Genomic DNA, 25,472 nt, shown 5'->3' on the forward strand with positions numbered 1-25,472 from the left:
TCTTTGCAGTCTTCCAGACAGCAATGTGACACTAGTTGAAGATCTCCCTCGTCGCAAACGTAGGACCGTTAGTCCAAAAGCCCCTCGATTGACCACTGCACCTAAACGGAAATTCAAGAGTGTCAATACCATCAGCAAACCACATAAAATACTCCAACTCCTCAAACATAAACTGCCACAATCCGCCCAAATTACAGAAATAGATCAGAATGAGGCGAACGATGTCAAATCTGAAGCTGAACCTCCAGAAGCTTTCCCTTTAGACAAGGAAGATAATATCAGCGATACAGAAACTATAGTGGGTGAAAAAGACGGCGATATGTGCAAAGATATGAAGGAATGTCTGACGAAATTTGCAAATTTCGCTCTAAATAATCAAGATAAAGATATCAAATACCCAGAATCAGTTAGTCCTCCATTGCAAGAGATGTCGCCGACTTCGACAGAACCTATGCCGGTTTATTCACCGAAACCTAATCAAAGGTTGTTAGCTGTTAACAAATTCCTTCATAGAAATGAAGTCGATGACAAAATTATCGATTTCCAATCACAAATAACCACAGATGTGTTAAATGTGCCATTGAACGCTCGTCGGACTCCATTACTTGTGAAAGATGAAAGTGAAACGAATATGAAAGTGACAGAAGTAGATAATTGCGAATTAGTGGTTGATAACAAGGATAATAATGTATATAAATATGTTACATTCGGTTTAGAAATCAAAAAAGCTATGGAGGAATGTCAGAATATAATAAACTCATATAACAGTATCAAAGAAAAAGATAAAGAAAAAGATATAAAAGAAAAGGAAGAAACACAAGAAGGTCCACTCTCTTTAGAACACATCTGCGAAGTAATGATGAGTTTAGACAAAAACGCTGAACTCTTAGAGAAAATGGATTCCGATGAATCCGTTGATTTGGGAGCTGCGAATACAAAATTGGCCGAATTGGTGGAAAATATGCCACAAATATTAGCAAATATGCCAGAAATAGCATCAAAATTATCCGAATTCGCCAACACGTCATTCGAATTGCCAGAATTCGCATCCATAATGAGCAGTATACCAGATGTGAATAATGAAGCTCAGCTGACACCGGAAACATTGAAACAAATCCGAGAACTGAAGTTGAATAAAACACGAGATAGTGTTAAGGTGACAAAGAATACAGCGAAGCGCAAAAACAATCGTAGAATTAAGAATAACGTGGACAATGACGTCACAGATAATACAGAAGAAGGTAAAGAAGTAACAGAAACTAAAGAAGAAAAAGATACACAGAGTGTTGTCAAAAATAACAATTGTAAAGAAGATTTCAAAGAGCTGTTATTCTCGATTTCAGCTCAAGTTGTGATCAATAAAGTGTTCGAATACATGAAACAGAATAAAAATCCTGAATTTATTAAATGTCTGGAAGAAAATCGTGAATTATTAGGCAAGAATATACTAGTACCAGAAGTATATACTAAAGATTCTACCGTATTTGATAATTCAGTGAAAGAAGCTCTAAGTATGGAGGAATTGCGACAACTCGTACGATCCAGATTTCGTTCATGGAAACAATATATCGCTACGAAATTCAAAAGTATACCAATTGAATTATTAGAAAATGAAATCGAAACGATGTTAATGAAATTCCAATCTTATATAAAAGATTTGGCAGCGAAACAAAGCGTCAACGATACAGACAAAATAAACGAAAAAATAAATGATATACGTAAAAGTGTTGAAGGTGAAAACGATTCAGAGAACGAAAGTTGTGCAGCTTCAAAGGAATCACTTAAACAAATCACCAAATTACTTAGTCCACAAGCTGGGAATACATTCGATCTATTAATAATGAAATTATCCAAAATGACTGAAGACCAGAAAACAACAGTTAAAAGTTTAAAATTTAAATATATAGATGTCGTACGAAGATGCATTGATTCACAACAATTAATAAATTGGATTCTACATGATCCGGAAACGGCAGCAGAAGTTATATCAGAACATACAGGTGTACCAACAAAGAAACCAGAGACAATGCCAGATTTCACAGCAATGAGTTTAGACAACAAAAAGGATTATTTCACAGATCGTTTAAAGAAGATGAACAAATTGTTTATGCAGACATTACCCAAGAAAGCCCTTACAGGTGATGAGTGGCTCGTGATGTTATATCGTTTGGAACAATTGGAAGAATCACTAGAAGATGCATTCTCAAAAATTCCACCTCCTACAAAACAAAATCCACAAACGCAAACAGCTAGCGAAGCAGAAATACTAGCAGCTAAAGGTTTAAGTAAAATTATAAACAAAGCAAATGCTAAAACGGTTAAAAAACCAAACTCTGAAGCACAAAAACCAATTAAGAAAGAAGAGAAACAAGAAGAAGTAAAAGATATTCCGAAAGATAACGAAAAAGATAGTAGGAAAGTTAAAAACGATATACTATTAGCTAAATGTGAAGCTATCCTTACATCAAAAGGCGAAAAGACGCTTTTAGACAGTTTTTATAAAATAAAATCTTACATAACACAAGGGCTGCCTGTACCTGAAACATATAAAAAGCATGTTATATCAATTTGCTCAAGTATTGATGCAAAATTACTAGACGAAGAAATAGAAGAAAGTTTAAAATTAAAAACAGAAGATGATGAAATTAACAAAGAAAAAAATCCATCATCAGTGATCGGTTCACAGAATCCAGAATTATTAGCGAAATATTCCGCACAAGCTCTAAGAAATGCTAAACAGACATTAAATGCTGTAGCATTCAGGAATATGATGAAAAATGGACAAAATAAATCTGAAAGTGACTCTTGTGATATACCAAAAAGTGACTGCAAATGGACTAATGATTGTCTATGCCCCAATTGTAAGGAAACTGACACGACATCTGTATGTCTCGGTGACATTGTCAAACAATGCTACGACATGGATACAAAATCGAAGAACGGTTTAGAAGAGAAGAAGAAGGATAAGCAGAAACCGGTTGCGAAAACAACGAAACCACCTCCTAAAGTATGTGAGAACTCATCTCATCATGTATGTAAAGGTTAGTGTATTCTTGAGTTTTTATTGTCCGAAACATTAACAAAAACATGTTTAAATCTCACTTATTAAGTTACAAAACACATGAAAATAGTTACTTATAAGGGTCCATGCACACAGAATGAGGCGGAGAACAGAAACGATTTTTTATTACAAATAAAATTGACTGAAATAAGGTTTAATTTTCACGTCTCGATGAAAAACACTTCCAAAGTTAAGTTAAAGCTCGTGTCAATCTTATAAAGTACAATTTCGTTTGCGACTAATCTAATCTGCTCTCAGTCTCAGTCTGTGTGAACGGACTCTTATTTTTTTGAGAATTTCGTATTAAATAGCCATTTCGCGGATCTATCAGTTAAAAATGACTATTTTTAAAATTCCCCTAACAATTGATCCAAAATTTCTTTTAATTATGAAAGAAAACGAAAAAAAAGATCATTTACCTTCTAAACCAGTGTTTCCCAACCTTTTTTTGCCCCACCTTAACATTGTTAAAATTTTTATGCCCCCATACATAATTTTTGACCTTTAAAAATTGTTTTGTTCCCTTAAGAGGTACAAATTTTTATTTTTTAATTGCCCCCCTAATTATCAAATTGCCCCCTTGTGGGGCGTGAACCCCACGTTGGGAAACACTGTTCTAAACGATTATGTATTTCGATTAAATTTCAAACAAATGTTGAAAAACTCTTGGATTTGTTTTTTTTTGTGTTCGCCTAGTGGGCATAGTTGTGCCCACGCATTAATTCAATATCATTCAATAGGTCACAACGCGGGCATCGCTTGCCCAGGGGACAATTCCCCCGATCAACCTTGTTCCTGTTGCTACTGTACCGTATTCGGACACGCCGTGAGTATAAAAAACATTATTTTCATTAATTTCAGATAAAATAGTAACCCTACTGACTGTTTATGACATTTATGACACTCTTTGGAAGAATACCAATCTAATGACACCTGATTTGTTAAAATCTGTTCAGTCATTTAAGTTTTAGAAGGTGACAACTAAATTGACTCTTTGATACAAAGTTTCATAGTACATTATAGAGTTTTTAAATTGTAGTAAAACATCTAAGTCTGACATTCTGAGATAATATATATTTTTTTATATCATAAGGTTAGCAAACGAGTAAACAGTCACCTGAATTCGCCGAAATAGCGAAGCGACCGTTGACCATAGACATCCGCTAATGCAAATGCGTTGCCTATCTTTAATTAACGGAGAAGTGGACGCACAGAAAGAGGATATTTCTCCTTATAAGTCCCCTCTTCCGCAAAATCCACTTCCCCTTCCAATCCTTTCCTAATAAGAAAAGGATGGGAAGGGAAAGAGGATTAAAATGAGTCCTCCGGTACCACACTCATCAGACTGTACTTGGAATAGCTTCCACTTCACGTCTGTCTTCTGTGTGGTCGTGGTATTGCACCTGTCGTACCGACCAATATGAAAAATGTTTTTGTGTAAATGTTTCGTCAATGAAAACTCATGAGATCATATATGACTCACAGCCACCACTGACTACTCCTGTGCCGAGAAACTTCAACGAAACCAGAGAAAGATTGAGGTCCATACTCAATAAGAAAAAACAGAAATGTAAAACAACTAATGTAAGTATTTTATGTGAATACTAGCATATGCAAGTGACTTTGTTCGCGTGGAATTTAAAAAAAAACTTAATTATTATGTGTTCTTACAGACTATGTTCTACATCTTATATATAAAAGAAAGTCGTGTTAGTTACACTATTTATAACTCAAAATCAGTCGAACTGATTTAGCTGAAAATTGATGGGGAGGTAGCTTAGAACTAGAAAACGGACATAGGAACTTTATTATCTTGTGTGCATTTTTTTTTATTCCGCGCGGACGAAGTCGCGAGTAAAAGCTAGCTTATAATATTTAGTAACATTAAACAAATATCTGTGAAGAAATTCAATGATATGTGTGAAGTCAACTCGCACTTGACTGTGGTTGACTATGACATAGTCATCTCTAACTTAGTGTAGACTCTGAGACCCTCAGTGGGGAGACATTTACGAGCTGAAAACCATTCTGAAAATAACCTAAAATCACAATACATATCACCAGAGAGAAGTGGGGGGGGTTTAAAAAGTTGGTACAATCACGTGATCAATGGATACATCTCATTCAATAGGGCGAGGTGTCAGAACCAGTGGTGGAGAAGAAGCAAGTGACAGTTCAGACTCAGACCACAGAGTCCCCGCAGCCGCAGAAGCCTGCCAAACCTGTCACACCACAACCCAAGCCACCGGTGAGTACCACTGTAAAGTGGGGTAGGCAGTAATCGAACCTGGATAAACGAGAGTCCAAAGGATAGAGATTTTTCTCGCTTATAAAAGTTTCTTTCTAATCGGAGTTTCTCGCTAATGGAGGTTTCTCTTTAATCAGAGTTTCTCGCTTATGGAGTTTTCTCTCTAATCGGAGTTTCTCGCTTATGGAGGTTTCTCTCTAATCGGTGTTTCTCGCTTATGGAGGTTTCTCTCTAATCGGAGTTTCTCGCTTATAGAAGTTTCTCGCTTATGTAGTCCGTCAAAACCTCACTATAATCACTCTCACTTATGCGTGTTTGATTGTATATCTAAAAAAAAGATCTATATATACTGAAAAATAGTTACAATTAATAAGCTTGTGCCAAAGATGTTTTTTTTTATGTTACAAAAATAAAAAAATCGTGGAACAATTCTCTCGCTACATCTATGTAGTCAAATAAATTCATAAACAATAGAATTTCCATTTAATTAGACACACATACAACACTCTTGAGAGAATATAAGACAGATATATGTTTATGTTTCGACAGAAATTTGTAAGTTAACACGTTAAATGCTAATACGCATATGAACTCGGTCGTGTCGTTAGCAGACAATGTGTTAATGTATTATTAACTATCGTTCCAGGCTTTACCCAAGACTTTACCACCGACTACTACGTCAGCGCCACTACAGGGGGTGCAGGGGGCTCAGGGGGTTCAAGCTATCCAGGGGGTGCAAAGTGCACAGGCTGTCCAGGGAGTGACAGGCAAACGACAAGCGGAGGAGCGTCAGTTAACTGACAAGATGGCGATGATGACCGTCTCTGACAAACCTGACAATAAACCCAAGGTATAAATGTCAAACATATCTGACAGTGTGGTTATAAGTGAAAGTTCATTGTCACCTGATAATATCTATGTCACAAGATCCTTGTCGGACTTTAGCTGTCTTCTAATTTTATAAAGTAAATAGCTTTTTCTTATCAGGAAATTTAAAATATAGTACAAATTGGATAAGCGAGAGTTGAAGGGATTTTTCTCGCTTATAGAGTTTTCTCTCTAACCCGAGTTTCTCGCTTATGGAGGTTGTTCGTCGCGACCAATCTTCATCAGCTCACTATACCCACATTTTCAGTAGGTTTCAGTAGGTCTGAGAATTGGACATCTTTTTTTCATACCCCCCCCCCCCATTTAGTTTTTTTTAAACGCGCGCGGACGGAGTCGCGGGCGACAGCTAGTAATATTTTATCTAGTAAAGTATAAATTCCCGTTTGTTTTTTTCAATTTCTTAGCAATGTTTGTAAATTTTAAATGCCTAATAAACTCAAAAACTATTTAAATGGTACATATCCTTCTTAATAAAATAGACTATATTTAATACTAGATGTAGCCGGCGACTGCGTCCGCGTGGAATTAAAAAAAACTTAATAAGTAGCCTGTGTTTTCTTCCAGATTATGTTCTACATCTGTGACAAATTTCATCAAGATCTGTTGAGACGTTCCGGAGATAACTTCATACATACATCCATACATGTTTGTTTTTTTTTTAATAATGTAATGTAATTTTTTTTTACCAGGTTGTTCAACGCACTGTTCCAGCACAAACAAGTACTCCATCAGGATTGAAACCTGAAGGCAAACTTAATCCAAATGCTATGGAACAAATAAGACTACAGGTGATTTATATATAAAAAAAATTAATTATTTTTATGTACATTTTGTTCATAAAAAAATCTCTATATTCAATAGATATGAGAAATTATAACAAACCTATCTAAACAAATGTTATCTTCATAACTCTGTAAATAGACTTATTACAAATAGACATGTTTGTATACAAAACATTGAAAACTTTATAAAATAAATCCACAGACAATAAATATATAAAACTAGCTTTTACCCGCGACTCTGTGAGCGGAATAAAAAATAGAAAACGGGGTAAAAATGATCCTATGTCCGTTTCCTGGTTATAAGCTACCTGCCCACCAATTTTCAGTCAAATCGATTCAGCCGTTCTTGAGTTATAAATAGTGTAACTAACACAACTTTCTTTTATATATATAGATTTCTCATTTCTATTGCATTCGACTTTAGTTTTAACTTCGATATTAAATAAAACATTATAATGTTTGTCGACAAATAAAACTTATGAAATTATTATAAAGTTACAATCAAAATTAGATAGATTTTAACTATATACTATATCTCTTATTGTTTTACTTCAACAGTCGAACCTGGATAAGTGAGAACCTTTATAAGCGAGAGTTATTCTCCGGTCTCGATGTACGACCTTCATAGGCGAGAAACTCTGGTTAGAAAATAAGCTCTATGAGAGAGAAAAAATATCACTGTCCTTCGGATTCTCGCTTTTCTAAGTTCGACTGTATTATACAAAAAAAGTTTATTTGTTTTTGAAGGTTTTTTTTTCGTTATTAACTAAACTGTGTTTTTTTCCAGCAACTAAAACAACAACAGCAAATGTTGCACCAACAACGACAACAACTCAAACAACATCAGCAACAATTACAACAACATATGCCGGATGAAATGCCAGAATTGCAACAACCACCACCGAGTCCGGAGAAGAAACCGGAACCGATCTACGACCTACCGATACACAACAAACCAACATTAACACCGCAACAACAAGAATTGATCAGACAACAACAATTGCAACAACAACATCAACAGCATCAGAGACAGTTGTTGTCGCAACAACAGCAACAGATGCACCAGCAACAATTGCAACAACATCAACAGTTGAAACAGATACAACAGCAACAACAGCAACATTTGCAACAACAAATGCAACAACGTCAAGGCAGACAACAACAAAGGGCTACTGTGTCACTATCAAGTCGAGATACGAGCGTATTCTCTACTTCATCTGGATGTTCCGGGTAATTATTTTTTTTCTTAATAAATTGTCAATCAAATTTGTGTTACTTACCTTTAATAGACAGAGAAGGAGATTCACAGAAGATATTTCCCCTTCCTATGCTTCATTACCATCGTCAAATTCACTTTCCCTTCCCAGTCCTTTATAAAAAGGTTGGGAATTAAACGAACTTGCTTCCATTTGTTGCTTGTCTTTGCAACAGATGTTGTTGGCGTCTGTTTTAAGCTTTAATGTCAATTTATTATTATTTAGACACTAAGGTACACCCTTAGTGTGGATTATAGGTAGTTTTAACAGTGTTAGAGTCGACAACATCTGTTTTTTCTTTTTTTTTTTTGTAACCATTCCAAATAAGCTCGAAGCTTGTGCTAGGACATGGTTAACTACAATAGTCCAATGACCGGATTCGAACTAACCACCAAAAGATCGGCGATCCGAATTCTTGACCATTGGGCTATTGTCGCTTGGTTTTATATTATGCGAGTGCGCTCCCGCTTACAAATTTAAATTGTTATTTTAAATTAAAAGATACGTTACAATAATTACAAGATATAAAAGTGAGGGAAAAAAAATACACTAAGGTCCAAATGTAAAGAGTTCTTCAGTCTCATCGTAGATTAATTGTTGCAGGTAACGTTTTACTGTTCTTTTACATTTAAGAATTTAATGTTTGTTTCATCCGCTGCAATACAACGACTTCACAACACATATCTCAAGTGAGAATTCATTCCAACTACAGTCTGATGACTGTTTGTCTACCAGAGGACTTATTTTATTCTTTCCCTTCTCATCCTTTTGTTATAAGGGAAGGGGAAGTGGATTTAACAGATAACTGTACCCATAGGAAGGGGAAATATTCTCTTTCTCTGTCGATTAAGGCAAAGCTTCTAACTGTAAATGGCTCTTTTAGTAACCGTTTAATTTTTACACTGATAGTGGGTCTTTCTGGCGCTGCGGGCGAGCTGAGGATCCTCGTGACCTGGATGCCCTGCTGCAGTACATCGAGGGCCCTCAGCGTCATGTTGATAGAGGCAAGAAGAAAGCCAAGAAGCAACGCCAGAGGGCTAAGAAGGTAAGAGAAGATGTAATCTTAATATATATAAATCTCGTGTCACAGTTTTCATACTCCTCCGAAACGTCTTGACCGATTCTCATGAAATTTTGTGAGCATATTCAGTAGGTCTGAGAATCGGACAACATCTATTTTTCATACCCCCCTCCCATTTAGTTTTTTTAACTGCGCGCGGAATCGCGGGCGACAGCTAGTAAATATATAGAAAGAGGAAAGTGGATTTGAAGAAATTTTGTATTCAAGTAAATCGTAAACACACATTTCTTTGTGACGCAAGATCTCAGTAATTACGGCATATTTTTGTATAATTCTATTTGTAATAAAAAGTTCTAGACTTATGTTATGTTTTAAGCTAAATATATTCACGACATTAAACTTAGGGGTGGAGTAAATTGAAATAAAATGTTTTGCGAGAAAGGGACAAAAATTGCTAACCAATAGCAACAAAGTCGGTTGCCATGGTAACGGTATTTCTCAACCAAAAGGCGAAGTCCTTTGTCATTTGAGTATTTGAAAATAATTAAAAACTTTATTTTTATTAGATTTTAAATGTAGAGACACTTAGGGCTTCACTAAGTGTAAACAGTAATTGTATTTAATATTTTCAGATGGAATCCCGTCTGATAGAACAACGTACAGCATTAGCTGGAGAGTTGTCGTATGCTAAAATGATTGCCTCGACTCTTAACGAAGTATTAGATTCAGCGAATAGTCGCGCGCAGCACGCTAAAGCTGCGCTTGCACATCATCGTGCTAAGAGGAAGGGTAAGTATATTTAAATAGCTTTTACCCGAGATTTCGTCCGCGTGGAATAAAAATACACACAAGATAAAGTTCCTATGTCCGTCTCCTAGTTCTAAGCTACCTCCCCATCAATTTTCAGCTAAATCAGTTCGACCTATCTTGAGTTATAAATAGTGTAACTAACACCACTTTCTGACTATATATATACTAGCTTTTACCCGCGACTCCGTTCGCGCGGAATGAAAATTAGAAAACGGGGTAAAAATGTCCGTTTCCTGGTTCCAATTTTCAGTCAAATCGATTCAGCCGTTCTTGAGTTATAGTGTAACTAACACGACTTTCTTTTATATATATATATATAATATATATATATAACTGATTTATCTGAAAATTGATGGGGAGGTAGCTTAGAACTAGGAGACGGACATAGGAACCTTTTTATCTTGTGTGCATTTTTTTTTATTCCGCGCGGACGGAGCCGCGGGTAAAAGCTAATATAAGATAGATAAGAGTGTTTTAAGAGATTAATGTGGTTTCACGTTGAAAGGAGATTAATGAAGGAAAATTAAAGCGTGAAAATGAGTTTAAGTTTCGGTAGAGGACGTCCCAAAAGGACTTTACCTATGTACATGTATGAATAGATGTATGTAGCGTTGCCAGTCCGGATAAAGCCGGATATAGCTAGGCTTTTTGATTCCGTGTCCGGCCAAAATATAACGGTTTTCTGGCTTTTGTTAGGCTTTTTACATTTCCCAAAAGATAGTGTACCTATTAATACTGAGACAAAATTCTAAATAATATACTATAAGTGTCCGACATTTCTAATAACTCTCGCCTAATAAGGTTTCTCACTTATGAAGGTTGTCAGCCGAGACCGCACAATGACTCTCGCCTATAAAGGTTTCTCACTTATGAAGGTTGTAATTGTAATATATGTTACAGGCAAGAAACAGAAACTGAACCCGGCCGTGCAAGCGAAGGTGCAATTGTTAACTGAACAACTGGCGCAAATCAACACATTTATATCTACTACTACTGAGGTAAGATTACTAGATATTTCCTGCGACTTTGTCTGATTTAACGCTTTAATTTATGTTGAAATTGAGGACTATTAAATATCACTGCGACTACGCTCTTTAAGCATTTATTAAATGTACAGTTACTAGCTGTCGCATGTGACTCTGTCCGTGCGGAATTTAAAAAAAATATAATAAGTAGCCTTTGTGTTCTTCTTTCATCAAGATCTGTTCAGTTGTTTTGGAGATATCTTCAAACAAACATCCATCCATCCATACATCTAAATATTAGCATTTATAATATAATTAAGATTAATTTAATAAAAAAACTTTTATAATCCATCAAAGATATCAGAACCAGTGATAGATGCGATGTTATCTCTGTTGTTTCTGTCACAATATATATAAAAGTAGCTTTTACCCGCGACTCCGTCCGCGCGGAATAAAAAATAGAAAACGGTGTAAAAACTATCCTATGTCCGTTTCCTGGTTCTAAGCTACCTGCCCACAAATTTTCAGTCAAATCGATTAAGCCGTTCTTGAGTTATAAATAGTGTAACTAACACGACTTTCTTTTATATATATAGATTAACTTATGTCATAGTAAATGTTACAACAACAGTACAAACATCTTGTTATATATTTTATATTGACATCGGGACGCTAGTGAGCTGTTTTATTTAATTTAACTTCACAGGATCAGATTTTGATTGTAACTATTCCAGGATTTACAAGCGGCAGAGAGACAAGTAGCAGATGCGAGTCGTCGTCTGCAGCAATGTGAGAGAGAGTTACATGAAGCGAGAGCGGTACAAGGAAAACCAGACAGACCACAACAAGTATATATATAATATATCTGATAGCTAAAAAAAAATTTATATAATACTAGATTTTACCTGCGACTACATCTAAGCAGAATTTAGAAAAAAATCGGATTATGTGTGTGTTCTTTCAGATTATGTTCTACATCTGTGACAAATTTCATTAAGATCTGTTGAGACGTTCCGGATATTCCTTCATACATACATCCATACATTTGCATTTATAATATTAGTAAGATTACATTGTACAAACAAAGACAAGTGTACACGTCATGAGGTTATATGTAACTTTATGGTTCACTAGTTGTTGTCCGCGACTCTGTCTACACGGAATTAAAAAAAAAACGAAATAAGTAGTCTATGTGTTCTTCCAGATTATGTTCTACATCTGTGACAAATTTCATCTAGATCTGTTGAGACGTTCCGGAGATAACTTCATACATACATCCATACAAACATTCGTATTTATAATATTAGTAAGATATATTATTAAATTACCTTTTATATAATAAAACATATTGCTGTGTCCTATTTGCAGGATGTACCTGATCAGCAACTGGATCTGCAGCTGAGGAACTTCCAGAAGCTGAAGGAAGTCGCTAAAGCATTAGGTATTTATATAAAATATTTACACCGGTTTTGAATGTAGAAGAGAGATTCATCATCAGCTCACTTAACCCATTGAGGGTCTCACAGTCTACACTAAGTTGACTATGTCATAGTCAACCACAGTCAAGTGCGAGTTGACTTTACACATATCATTGAATTTCTTCTCAGATATTTACACCACGATGTTTTCCTTCATCTTAAGAATGTCAGATAAATGTACATATGCAAATCGAAAAAAAACATTGGTACATGGATTTGAACCCAGGACTTACAGATTGTAAGTCAAGTGCTTAACCACTGAGCCTACGACGCTCTCTCTCAAGGACATCTCTAGAAGAGAGATGTTTCACTCTAATTTGAGTCTCTCGCTCATGAAGGTTATCTCTCGCTTATGAAGATTGTCTCTCACTTATGAAGGTTGTCTCTCGCTTATGAAGATTGTCTCTCACTTGTGAAGATTGTCTCTCACTTGTGAAGATTGTCTCTCGCTTATGAAGGTTGTCTCTCACTTATGAAGGTTGTCTCTCACTTATGAAGGTTGTCTCTCACTTATGAAGATTGTCTCTCACTTATGAAGATTGTCTCTCGCTTATGAAGATTGTCTCTCACTTGTGAAGATTGTCTCTCACTTATGAAGATTGTCTCTCGCTTATGAAGGTTGTCTCTCGCTTATGAAGGTTGTCTCTCGCTTATGAAGGTTGTCTCTCGCTTATGAAGGTTGTCTCTCGCTTATGAAGGTTGTCTCTCGCTTATGAAGGTTGTCTCTCGCTCATGAAGGTTGTTTCTCGCTCATGAAGGTTGTCTCTCACTTATGAAGGTTGTCTCTCACTTATGAAGGTTGTCTCTCACTTATGAAGATTGTCTCTCACTTATGAAGATTGTCTCTCGCTTATGAAGATTGTCTCTCACTTATGAAGATTGTCTCTCGCTCATGAAGATTGTCTCTCGCTTATGAAGGTTGTCTCTTGCTTATGAAGATTGTCTCTCGCTTATGAAGATTGTCTCTCACTTATGAAGATTGTCTCTCGCTTATGAAGATTGTCTCTCACTTATGAAGGTTGTCTCTCACTTATGAAGATTGTCTCTCGCTCATGAAGGTTGTTTCTCGCTCATGAATGTTGTCTCTCACTTATGAAGGTTGTCTCTCACTTATGAAGGTTGTCTCTCACTTATGAAGATTGTCTCTCACTTATGAAGATTGTCTCTCGCTTATGAAGATTGTCTCTCACTTATGAAGATTGTCTCTCGCTCATGAAGGTTGTCTCTCACTTATGAAGATTGTCTCTCGCTTATGAAGATTGTCTCTCGCTTATGAAGATTGTCTCTCACTTATGAAGATTGTCTCTCGCTCATGAAGGTTGTCTCTCGCTTATGAAGATTGTCTCTCACTTATGAAGATTGTCTCTCGCTCATGAAGGTTGTCTCTCGCTTATGAAGGTTGTCTCTTGCTTATGAAAGTTGTCTCTCGCTCATGAAGATTGTCTCTCGCTTATGAAGATTGTCTCTCACTTATGTAGGTTGTCTCTCGCTTATGAAGATTGTCTCTCACTTATGAAGGTTGTCTCTCACTTATGAAGATTGTCTCTCGCTTATGAAGGTTGTCTCTCGCTTATGAAGGTTGTCTCTCGCTCATGAAGGTTGTCTCTCACTTATGAAGATTGTCTCTCACTTATGAAGATTGTCTCTCGCTTATGAAGGTTGTCTCTCGCTCATGAAGGTTGTCTCTCACTTATGAAGATTGTCTCTCGCTTATGAAGATTGTCTCTCACTTGTGAAGGTTGTCTCTCACTTATGAAGGTTGTCTCTCGCTTATGAAGGTTGTCTCTCGCTTATGAAGATTGTCTCTCACTTGTGAAGGTTGTCTCTCACTTATGAAGATTGTCTCTCGCTTATGAAGGTTGTCTCTCGCTTATGAAGGTTGTCTCTCGCTCATGAAGGTTGTCTCTCGCTCATGAAGGTTGTCTCTCACTTATGAAGATTGTCTCTCGCTTATGAAGATTGTCTCTCACTTGTGAAGGTTGTCTCTCACTTATGAAGGTTGTCTCTCGCTTATGAAGATTGTCTCTCACTTGTGAAGGTTGTCTCTCACTTATGAAGGTTGTCTCTCGCTTAAGAAGGTTGTTTCTCGCTTAAGAAGGTTGTCTCTCGCTTATGAAGATTGTCTCTCACTTGTGAAGGTTGTCTCTCACTTATGAACGTTATCTCTCGCTTATGAAGGTTTTATTAATTTTTAGATACTAAATATTACTTTTATTATTATAACCGGTTTGTGTACAGGTGGTGGTGATGGTTGTGGTGTGGTGAGAGTGCGCCGCGCCGGTTCTGATGGTGTCACCCTGTCAGTAGATGGTCGTGATGATGTACCTCTCTCTCATTTACTTCAAGCTACGAATACTCAACTCGCAGGTAAATATTTCAAATATTCTAGAATAAAAACTGAGGTTTATACCCATTGAGGGTCTCGGAGTGTACACTTAGTTAGAGATGATTAGGTCATAGTCACAGTCAAGTGTGAATTCGCCGAAATAGCGAGGCGATCGCTGTTCATAGACATCCGCAAATGCAGATGCGTTGGCTACCTTTATTCAATGGAGAAGGGGACGCACAGAAAGAATATATTTCCCCTTCCTATGCGTCCTCTCTTCCTCCAAATGCAATTCCCCTTTCCATCCTTTCCTTATAAGAAAAGGGGTCGAAGGTAACGTGGACTAAAATGAGTCCTCCGTGACACAGAAACCTCTGAAAGCGAGAAAAATACAATCTCTTGGATTCTCCCTTATCCAGGTGTTTTTTTTTTCATTTGAAACGCTTAATGTCGCAATTTTTTTTTATACGTTTAATATGTTTCTTTGAAGATGAAAAACCACGCGACGAAACAACACCACAGACAAAAGATCAGCCGCAACGCAAGCAAACCTGGGAACAGGCGCTTGCTCATATAAATCAAATAGCCAAAGGCACCAATAAGGAGAAGGTAACTGTTTTTTTTAATAATAAATTATATAAAAAAAAAAACAATTTTTTAAATGTCATGTATAGGATGGGAAGGAGAAGTGTCTCTTTCGCATCCTATCCATATAAGAAAAGTGTAGAGAGAAGACACTCATCGGAAGAAATGTGAAATTGCTTCCAGTTTATAGTTAAAGGGGACAATCACAAAAAGTAATCAATTCTTTGCTACGAAATACATTTAATATTATATACTAGCTGTCGCCTGCGACTACGTCTGCGTGGAATTAAAAAAAAATGTTCTAAGTAGTGTATGCGTTCTTCCAGACTATGTTCTACATCTGTGACAAATTTCATCAACATCTGTTGAGACGTTCCGGAGATAACTTCATACATACATACATACATCTAAATATTCATATCTATATATATAAAAGAAAGTGGTGTTAGTTACACTATTTATAACTTAAGAACAGCTGAATCGATTTGACTGAAAATTGGTGGGCAGGTAGCTTAGAACCAGGAAACGGACATAGGAACTTTATCTTGTGTGCATTTTTATTCCGCGCGGACGAAATCTCCGGTAAAAGCTAGTTTATAATATTAGTAAGATTTTAAATGTGCAATTCATCTTCTAGAAGAAGCAGAAAGAAACTCAGGCGGCTAAAGCAGAAGTGAAAACCAAAGAGCAGAAGAAAACTCAATCTGAACCGGAACCAACAGCGCTATCTAAGAAGCAGAGGAAATTATTGGCTAAACAACAGGTAATATATTTGTACTGGTTTTTTATATAAAACTAGCTGTCGCCCGCGACTCCGTCCGCGCGCAGCTAATAAGCTTATATGACACGTTCGTAGATTTACCATAGCAGCGCCATCTATTGATTACTTACTAAACCCAGTGGAAAGGTATCGACATCTGTTAGAATCATTTGGAGTTAACAGATAATTGTGACTGTCAAATAATAACAGACAAATAATTAGCAATAAATTAAAATTGCGACTATAATTTGAGATTTAAACTATCCTATCTCTCAAGTTGGATCGAACTGCACATGGTGTGAGAATTTTATTATAATCGGTTAAGTGGTTTAGGAGTCCATTGAGGACAAACATTGTGACACGACATTTATATATATTAAGACTAGTGGTTCATCCATTTTTACTAATTTTCAAACATTTTATAGGATCTTGATTAGTAGAATACAGTACACTATGATCCAAGATGGCCGCCACTAAATGATATATTTATAAAAGTTTAAAAAACTAGTTTGATGAAATTTAAATCATATGTTTTTTTAATAATGTTGAAAATAAAAAAATTATCTTAACCATAGTATTTTAATTATGCAGGCGGAAGAAGAAGAGAAGAAGAAACAACAGCAGCAAGCGGAGGCAAAGAAGAAAGAGAAGAAAGCAGAACCACCGAAACCGGAACCTGTTAGCAAGAAAGTTGAAAAGAAGCCAAGTGCAAGCGAAATTAAAGCAGAGGAAAAGGCAAAGAAGAAAGAATGCAAGAAACAGGAGAAGATGGAGAAGAAAGGAAAAGAGAAACAGGAAAAGACTGGTTTGTATATTTTATTTACTAAAATACTAGTTAATTGTGCATTTTCACTCCGAATAACCTACAAAAGATATGTGTTTTGTATAGCTAACTAGCTTTTTCCTGTGAATACGTTCGCTTAGATTAAAAATCCAGGATGACTATGTTCTACTTCTTTGACAAATTTCATCAAGATCCGTTGAGTTGTTCTGGAGATATCTAGTAACAAACATCCATCCATACATCCATACATTCGCATTTACAATATTAGTAAGATTTAAAGCTATAAGTAAAATATAGATTGTTAATAATTGAATTTCAAATTATCTAAAACGCCGCAAAAAAACTAAAACATCCCATTAAAAATTCCAGCTCAACCGGTGAAACAGAAGCAACCGACTCCAGTGCAGAAGAAAGAGAAGGAGAAGAAGAAAGAACAAGAACCAACAGCCAAACAGCAGGCGATACAGAAGTCTAAAGTTGTAACACCTGATACTACATTAGAAGTTGTCAATAACAAGGTAATAGTGCGATAAAATACGTTACAAAAAAACCCCGACTGAAACTTGAGTACAGTCGAACCTGGATAAGCGAGAGTTCAAGGGATGGTGATATTCTCTCATACCCGAGTTTCTCGCTTCTAGAGGTTTCCTTTTAAATTATTTTCTTGCTTCTAGAGGTTTCCTTTATATTATTTTCTCGCTTCTAGAGGTTTCCTTTTAAATTATTTTCTCACTTCTAGAGGTTTCCTTTTAAATTAGTTTCTCGCTTCTAGAGGTTTCTTTCTTAAATTAGTTTCTCGCTTCTAGAGGTTTCCTTTTAAATTAGTTTCTCGCTTCTATAGGTTTCTTTCTTAAATTAGTTTCTCGCTTATAGAGGTTTCTTTCTTAAATTAGTTTCTCGCTTATAGAGGTTTCTCTCTTATACGAGTTTCTCGCTTATAGAGGTTTCTCTCTTATACGAGTTTCTCGCTTATAGAGGTTTCTCTCTTATACGAGTTTCTCGCTTCTAGAGGTTTCTCTCTTATACGAGTTTCTCGCTTATAGAGGTTTCTCTCTTACACGAGTTTCTCGCTTCTAGAGGTTTCTTTCTTACACGAGTTTCTCGCTTATAGAGGTTTCTTTCTTACACGAGTTTCTTGCTTATAGGTTTGTTTCTTACACGAGTTTCTCGCTTATAGAGGTTTCCTTTTAAATTAGTTTCTCTCTTCTAGAGGTTTCTTTCTTACACGAGTTTCTTGCTTATAGGTTTGTTTCTTACACGAGTTTCTCGCTTATAGAGGTTTCCTTTTAAATTAGTTTCTTGCTTATAGAGGTTTCTTTCTTACACGAGTTTCTTGCTTATAGGTTTGTTTCTTACACGAGTTTCTCGCTTATAGAGGTTTCCTTTTAAATTAGTTTCTCGCTTATAGAGGTTTCCTTTTAAATTAGTTTCTCGCTTATAGAGGTTTCCTTTTAAATTAGTTTCTCGCTTATAGAGGTTTCCTTTTAAATTAGTTTCTCGCTTATAGAGGTTTCCTTTTAAATTATTTTCTCGCTTATACAGGTTTCCTTTTACATTAGTTTCTCGCTTCTACAGGTTTCTTTCTTACACGAGTTTCTCGCTTATAGAGGTTTCTTTCTTACACGAGTTTCTTGCTTATAGGTTTGTTTCTTACACGAGTTTCTCGCTTATAGAGGTTTCCTTTTAAATTAGTTTCTCTCTTCTAGAGGTTTCTTTCTTACACGAGTTTCTTGCTTATAGATTTGTTTCTTACACGAGTTTCTCGCTTATAGAGGTTTCCTTTTAAATTAGTTTCTTGCTTATAGAGGTTTCTTTCTTACACGAGTTTCTTGCTTATAGGTTTGTTTCTTACACGAGTTTCTCGCTTATAGAGGTTTCCTTTTAAATTAGTTTCTTGCTTATAGAGGTTTCTTTCTTACACGAGTTTCTTGCTTATAGGTTTGTTTCTTACACGAGTTTCTCGCTTATAGAGGTTTCCTTTTAAATTAGTTTCTCGCTTATAGAGGTTTCCTTTTAAATTAGTTTCTCGCTTATAGAGGTTTCCTTTTAAATTAGTTTCTCGCTTATAGAGGTTTCCTTTTAAATTAGTTTCTCTCTTCTAGAGGTTTCTTTCTTACACGAGTTTCTTGCTTATAGGTTTGTTTCTTACACGAGTTTCTCGCTTATAGAGGTTTCCTTTTAAATTAGTTTCTTGCTTATAGAGGTTTCTTTCTTACACGAGTTTCTTGCTTATAGGTTTGTTTCTTACACGAGTTTCTCGCTTATAGAGGTTTCCTTTTAAATTAGTTTCTCGCTTATAGAGGTTTCCTTTTAAATTAGTTTCTCGCTTATAGAGGTTTCCTTTTAAATTAGTTTCTCGCTTATAGAGGTTTCCTTTTAAATTAGTTTCTCGCTTATAGAGGTTTCCTTTTAAATTAGTTTCTCGCTTATAGAGGTTTCCTTTTAAATTAGTTTCTCGCTTCTAGAGGTTTCTCGCTTCTAGAGGTTTCTCTCCTACATGAGTTTCTCACTTCTAGAGGTTTCTTATATGACTTTCTCGCTTATAGAGGTTTCTCGGGTAGGAGAAGATAAAATATTACAATTATGTTAGATATAAGATTTAATTTGGATATATTTTGTACTGCAGAGTCCTTGCCCGAGCGAGACAGAAAAGCCCGCCTCTTGCAGTATAATGGAGCAACTGAGCAGCGGTGTACAGGTGAGAAATGCCCTACTTAGAAGAGGGTAAAGTTTTTTAAACCATAGATATCGGCTAAAATTTGTTTTTAAAGCATAATATTGGTTACGAGGTGTATTGATCACTAGCTATTGATCGCGACTTCGTCTGCGTGGATTTTAAATAAAATCTATTTTACTTGCAAACATTAGGGGATGAAACTATCAAATGTAAATTAAAAAAAAAATTTTTTGTTTTTTTTAAATACTTATTTTCTTAATTTAACTTACTTTTATTTTAATTTAAATTTAAAAATAATTTTTCATCCTGCAGTCGAATTATTTTTAGTAAAAAAAAAAAATGTATTGAAATCGATGCAATCGTTTATTAAATTTTTTCTTTATATACAAAATATACTTTCATCTTAACTTCGATGTGCAAATGAAAATTTATAAGCGAGAAACTTTCGAAGCGAGACAAATATCGCTGTCTATTAGACTCTCGCTTATCCAGGTTCGATCGTATTTTTAGCCGACTTCAAAAAGAAGGAGGTTATTAATTCGACTGTTTTTTTTTTTTATGTATGTTACCGCGAAACTCCGTCCCTGTTGCTACGATTTTGATAAAAAATATTTTAATCGAAAGGAAGTGCTTGCAGATGGGTCCCATTTTTTTATTAATTTTTTTAAATAACTAGAAGACTAGTAGATTTTTATATATTATTTTTTAGTGCAAAAACCTCTGTCTTTCTCACATTTTACCAAATTTTATATCAAAATTATTTGAGTAAAGTAAGAATGTATAGGAAACAAATCGTTTGGTCCTATGTATAAAGGTCAAAGTAAACAAATTGATGATTTTTACTTTTTTATATTAAAAATTACTTATTAGTTTAGTTAACACGTACTAAACAAACACACATTTACATGTGTAAATGTGTATTTTTTGCTGAAGTTAATGATCCTATGCGGTCTATTTTCCTATATGTTTGAAACTTTGAGAGCTTCTCCTGTAAAGTTGTCAATTTGTACATTGACCCTTATTTGTAGGAGCCATCGATATATAAAATTTTATTTATTTAGTTATAGAGATAAGTACTATATTATGCATTCCATCCATCCATCTAAAACTTTCGCATCTGTAATAAAAAAATGTATTACTAATTAAGTTTTTTTTTTTTATCAAAATTTCCAGGTGGCAGATTTGAAACTACCCCCAGGTATAACATTGACAAGAGTTCAACCTAATGAGAAGAAGGATACACCGCCACCTCTTAATTCCGTGGTAATTCTTTTATATTGTACGCAATATAATTAGACACTAAGGTGGACCATTAGTGTAGATTATAGACTTTAACGTCAGTTTGTCTTATCCGTTGCAATACAACGACTTAACAACACATATCTCAAGTGAGAATTCATTCCAACTACTCATTCACTCCTCTTACCCTTCCCAACCTTTTCTTATAAGGAAAGGATGGGAAGGGGAGATACATAGGAAGGTTAAATATTCTCTTTTTGTGCGTCTCCTAAGTAAATTGAGGGTAGACAACGCATCTGCAATTGCGGATGTCTATGGGCAGTGATCGCTTCGCCATTTTGGCGAATTCATATTCACTTGTAATATGAAAAAAGAAACCTCTTCTGTAAAGTTGTCTATTTACATATTGATCCTTATTCCTAGTTTATTTTATATATTTATCACGTGACAGCCGCTGTGGCGCTGCTCAGAGTTGACGGCGCAGCCAACTCCTCCACCACGTCCTCCCCCCCTCATCAACGCGGATCCCGCTCATGCTGTCTTCACAACACATATGCCAGGTGAGTGACACAAGGACTACTGGAGACTGCTCTAAATAAGAGTCTCTTATTGACTGTTTACCATTGGGCCGTACGATCAATCGGTCCAATGGGAAAATCTCATTTAACCCCCACACACAAAGCCCTAAGCACAGATATACAAATTCATATAACTGAAAAAAAACTTTTGTACAGTCCGGACAATTCGCGGTGTTTCACTTATAGAAAAATGTCTTGTTCCTTGCAATGAGACTAAGCCTTTTCTTACGAAATAACCAATTTGATAGCAATGAGTTGCGCAAACGCAAACCATTTTCGTACAGACATATTTAAAATATATTGTTACTAGTTATTGCCATTCACTCCGTCCGCGCAGAATAAAAAACATAATAAGTAGTCTATGTGTTCTTCGAGACTATGTTCTACATCTGTGACAAATTTCATCAAAATCAGTTAAGCCATGCCGGAGATATCTTCAAACAAACATCCATCCATCTATACATTCGCATTAGTAAGATTGTCTTCAATACTTCCGAAACATTCAAACGACAGTCCCCTTTAAAGTGGGATACCAACAGATTATCTGATAGTACATACAATATTTCTTTGAAAATGCAGAAAACAATTTTTTGTGTATGTATTTCGGCAGTGGGAACCCATCTTTAGAATTGCAACAGTCAAATCGACACATTCGATAAAAGCTTTTGACTCATATGTGACAAGAAATTGTCACATACATGGCCATCCCATAGAATCTTTAAAATGATTCCAGTTGTCATCACAAGTAACTATTTTTATGTAGTCTCCATAATACATAATTATAAAAAAAATTAAAGTGAATCTAACATAAAATTTAATTTTACTGGAATAAAATCGAACCTTGATAAGCGAGAGTCTTAGAGAACGCGATATTTTCTCGCCTGTAGAAGTTTCTCGCTTATGAAGGTTCAACTTTAAAATACAAATAATAAAAAATAAATTCCATTAAATTTTCCAGAACCACCGAAAACTATAATAGTACCAGACCCACCACCAGCACCACAAAACAATGCTGGCAAATCTAAAAAATCCAAAAAGAAAGGGAAAAAATCAACGGATAATGAAATCAAACAAGATGGTGCCAAAATGGTGACATTACGCAATCCGATGTTCCATCCAAATCTACCAACGGTACAAATAACTAATGCACCACCTAAGAAAACAGAAATCCGTATACCAGAACCTATTCCTATGCCACCAACAGCGTGTCAAGCGACTATAACACCAACTTCAAATGGCATGTACACAATCCGGAACCCATTGATGTCAATTATGCATCAACAAAGCTTAATGGGTATACGGAATCCAGTACCACAAAACAATCATACATTGTTCACACAACCTCCATACACATATGTCAATCCGAATGTTTACAATCCGGTTCAAAACCAAAACCAATACGTAATGGAACCATCAAGAAATTCACCGAAGAATCAAGAGAATGATTTAAATAATAGAATATTAAATCTGGCTTCGTTTACGAAGAAGAGTGATGAAGGTTACTCTTTATTTAGTACTCCGGAAGATACAAATCAAAGAAGTTTCTTATCACCGGTATATTATGAAGAGAAATCTAAACCGGTTGTTTCACCTAATCCTATTGGAACTAGACCGAATACGGATAGAACGTTCGAGAATGAATCTCTATTTGCTAATCCGATACAAAGACCAGAACCTATCGGTACACCGAGGAATGATGATTTCAAAGGAAGCTTGTATACACCGTTTGGACAAGAAGATAGGAATGTGTTTCGTAGTGCTCTATTCAGTGATAATAGTGTTGCCAGTTCTAATGTTTTAAATACACAAGATGTTGGTGTAACACATTTGAGTAACGGTGATTCTTTACCATATTTTCAACGTCTCCGGGTTGGTTCTAAGTTGAACAGCGAAGTGACTATACATCATGTTACAGAATCCAAGTTTTATAAACAGGCGAGTTTTTTTTTTAATCTTTTACTTTTGTACTCAAATTTTAGAGTCGTTAAGTGATTTTTTTTTAATTTTTTTTTATACCAGTGATTCTCAACCACTGTGCCGCGGCATTTTTGTGTGCCGCCAAATTTTGCAAATATATAATAACTAGCTTTTACCCGCGACTCCGTCCGCGCGGAATAAAAAATAGAAAACGGGGTAAAAATGATCCTATGTCCGTTTCCTGGTTCTAAGCTACCTGCCCACCAATTTTCAGTCAAATCGATTGAGCCGTTCTTGAGTTATAAATAGTGTAACTAACACAACTTTCTTTTATATATATAGATGTTAATATTATTCAATTATATCATATAAAAAGAAAAATATTTTTAACATGAATTTATATTTAAATCCACAAAGAAATATATTATTTTCTTATTTTTGCGCGGTTTTTCTGTGATTGTGTTGTATTAAGTAAATAATTTTTTATCTTTTTCTTTGTGTGCCGCCAAATTTTGAAATCGTTAAATATGTGCCGCAACAAAAAAAAGGTTGAGAATCACTGTTTTAGACCATCATCAGATAGGTGATGAGGTTTTAGACTAATCATCCCCCACAATTTAGTGTTTTTTTAGTTTCTCTTTAAAGTAATGTTAACTAGATTTTGTATCTCTACCCCCCTCCCACTCTTAATGTTTCGTGATTTCAGGACCCCTCCCCCACTTTTTGGATATCTCATTATTAATTAACGACCCCTAAAGATATGTAATATGTTTTTCGCGTATTTTTTTATGTATGTAAGTTCGTATGTATGAAAATTTAATTGTAACAGCACAGAGTCTAAACGAGTGCATCGATTTTGACGAGTGAGGTGTTATAGGATTGGTACTCTTCCAATTAGTGTCATAGGTAATATTAAATGGGCATAAAATACAAAATGGACGATGGAGATTGAATTGTAGAAAATAGGGTAATCTCACTCGCCATTAGTATTAGTTTCTAAATCTTTTTTTTATTTTTTCTAGTATTTTCATAAACTAGTGGTTTGGCGAATTCGTCAGCTCAATATTTAAAAAAAAATAGTCAATAACATGACCGAGTACATCAGCTACCTACCAGTCAAAGTCCCAACAAAATTAGTCCAGCTGTTCCAGAGATTATCTGGAACATATGCTAAATTGCGAACAAACAGACAAATATAAAAAAACTTGAGAGGTGTGTTGGGACACCCGGATGGAACGAAGTTCCTTTCAATTAATTAGTGAAGGAACCAATGTTTATTCTATGAATAAAAAACTTAAGTCTTCACAAGAAGTACATTTTATTTCTATGAATTTTCGTTATATATTGTCACGTCGTTGCCATGGTGAAGTAGCGCTCATTCGTCGTTAACATACTTACTATAGCAAAAAGTGACGTGACAACTTTTCCTAAGAATTTTTTCCGTCTAGCCCCCTTTCACAACGCGCGATAAGGAACTTCGTTCCAATAAAATCTAAATAGATTAAGAAAGATGTCAATTTCAATGAAATGTCATTAGAATTGTCGTCTCTGTCTGTCTTTTTTTTTGTAAAAATTTGTGTTCTTTTTTTTTATAATACAGGATGGTCCACAAGATGAGGTGCGAGGTGATGAGTCACTTTTCTCACGTCGTTCACCTCCCGCCTGGCCTGACACCCTGTACGCTCACAACCACACTGGTGAGTGCTACACTGTCACCGTAACATGACACACTGATGACGTCACAGCTCTTATATAGTCGCAGACGATCTTTGAGCAAAAAATTCTTAACATCTTACGAAGTTCTCGTTGCTATTCTTTATTATTTGAATTCTAAATTTATTTATATTTTTTACTAGCTTTAAAAAAAAATGCACACAAGATAAAAAAAGTTCCTATGTCCGTCTCCTAGTTTTAAGCTAGCTCCCCATCGATTTTCAGTTAAATCAGTTCGACCTATCTTGAGTTATAAATAGTGTAACTAACACCACTTTCTTTTATATATCGACGGCAGAAAGCGGAAATGTCGTATCTCAAAATATCTAGTTTTACACCAGAGCCAAAAAGCTCTTTCACAAAAATCACAACTCCTAAATTAAT

General features: G+C 35.5%; 1 protein-coding gene across 3 annotated transcripts in view; it reads left to right on the forward strand.

Moving 5' to 3' along the window:
* The window catches only part of LOC106713427, a 49,052-nt gene that overhangs the window by 21,205 nt on the left and 2,375 nt on the right, over nt 1–25,472 (forward strand). For all 3 annotated transcript variants that reach the window (XM_045685321.1, XM_045685322.1, XM_045685323.1), the window contains exons 22-43: nt 10–3,041; nt 3,802–3,887; nt 4,547–4,645; nt 5,193–5,309; nt 5,956–6,159; nt 6,887–6,985; nt 7,767–8,209; nt 9,145–9,280; nt 9,889–10,045; nt 10,967–11,064; nt 11,766–11,879; nt 12,400–12,472; nt 14,748–14,876; nt 15,326–15,444; nt 16,058–16,183; nt 16,772–16,985; nt 17,334–17,482; nt 19,591–19,662; nt 20,815–20,904; nt 21,332–21,440; nt 22,417–23,393; nt 24,976–25,072. In XM_045685321.1, the coding sequence (XP_045541277.1) occupies nt 10–3,041; nt 3,802–3,887; nt 4,547–4,645; nt 5,193–5,309; nt 5,956–6,159; nt 6,887–6,985; nt 7,767–8,209; nt 9,145–9,280; nt 9,889–10,045; nt 10,967–11,064; nt 11,766–11,879; nt 12,400–12,472; nt 14,748–14,876; nt 15,326–15,444; nt 16,058–16,183; nt 16,772–16,985; nt 17,334–17,482; nt 19,591–19,662; nt 20,815–20,904; nt 21,332–21,440; nt 22,417–23,393; nt 24,976–25,072 (6,740 nt within the window). The remainder of the gene's footprint in view (nt 1–9; nt 3,042–3,801; nt 3,888–4,546; nt 4,646–5,192; nt 5,310–5,955; nt 6,160–6,886; nt 6,986–7,766; nt 8,210–9,144; nt 9,281–9,888; nt 10,046–10,966; nt 11,065–11,765; nt 11,880–12,399; nt 12,473–14,747; nt 14,877–15,325; nt 15,445–16,057; nt 16,184–16,771; nt 16,986–17,333; nt 17,483–19,590; nt 19,663–20,814; nt 20,905–21,331; nt 21,441–22,416; nt 23,394–24,975; nt 25,073–25,472) is intronic.

Source organism: Papilio machaon, chromosome 29, assembly GCF_912999745.1.
Source record: "Papilio machaon chromosome 29, ilPapMach1.1, whole genome shotgun sequence".
Taxonomy (NCBI): domain Eukaryota; kingdom Metazoa; phylum Arthropoda; class Insecta; order Lepidoptera; family Papilionidae; genus Papilio; species Papilio machaon.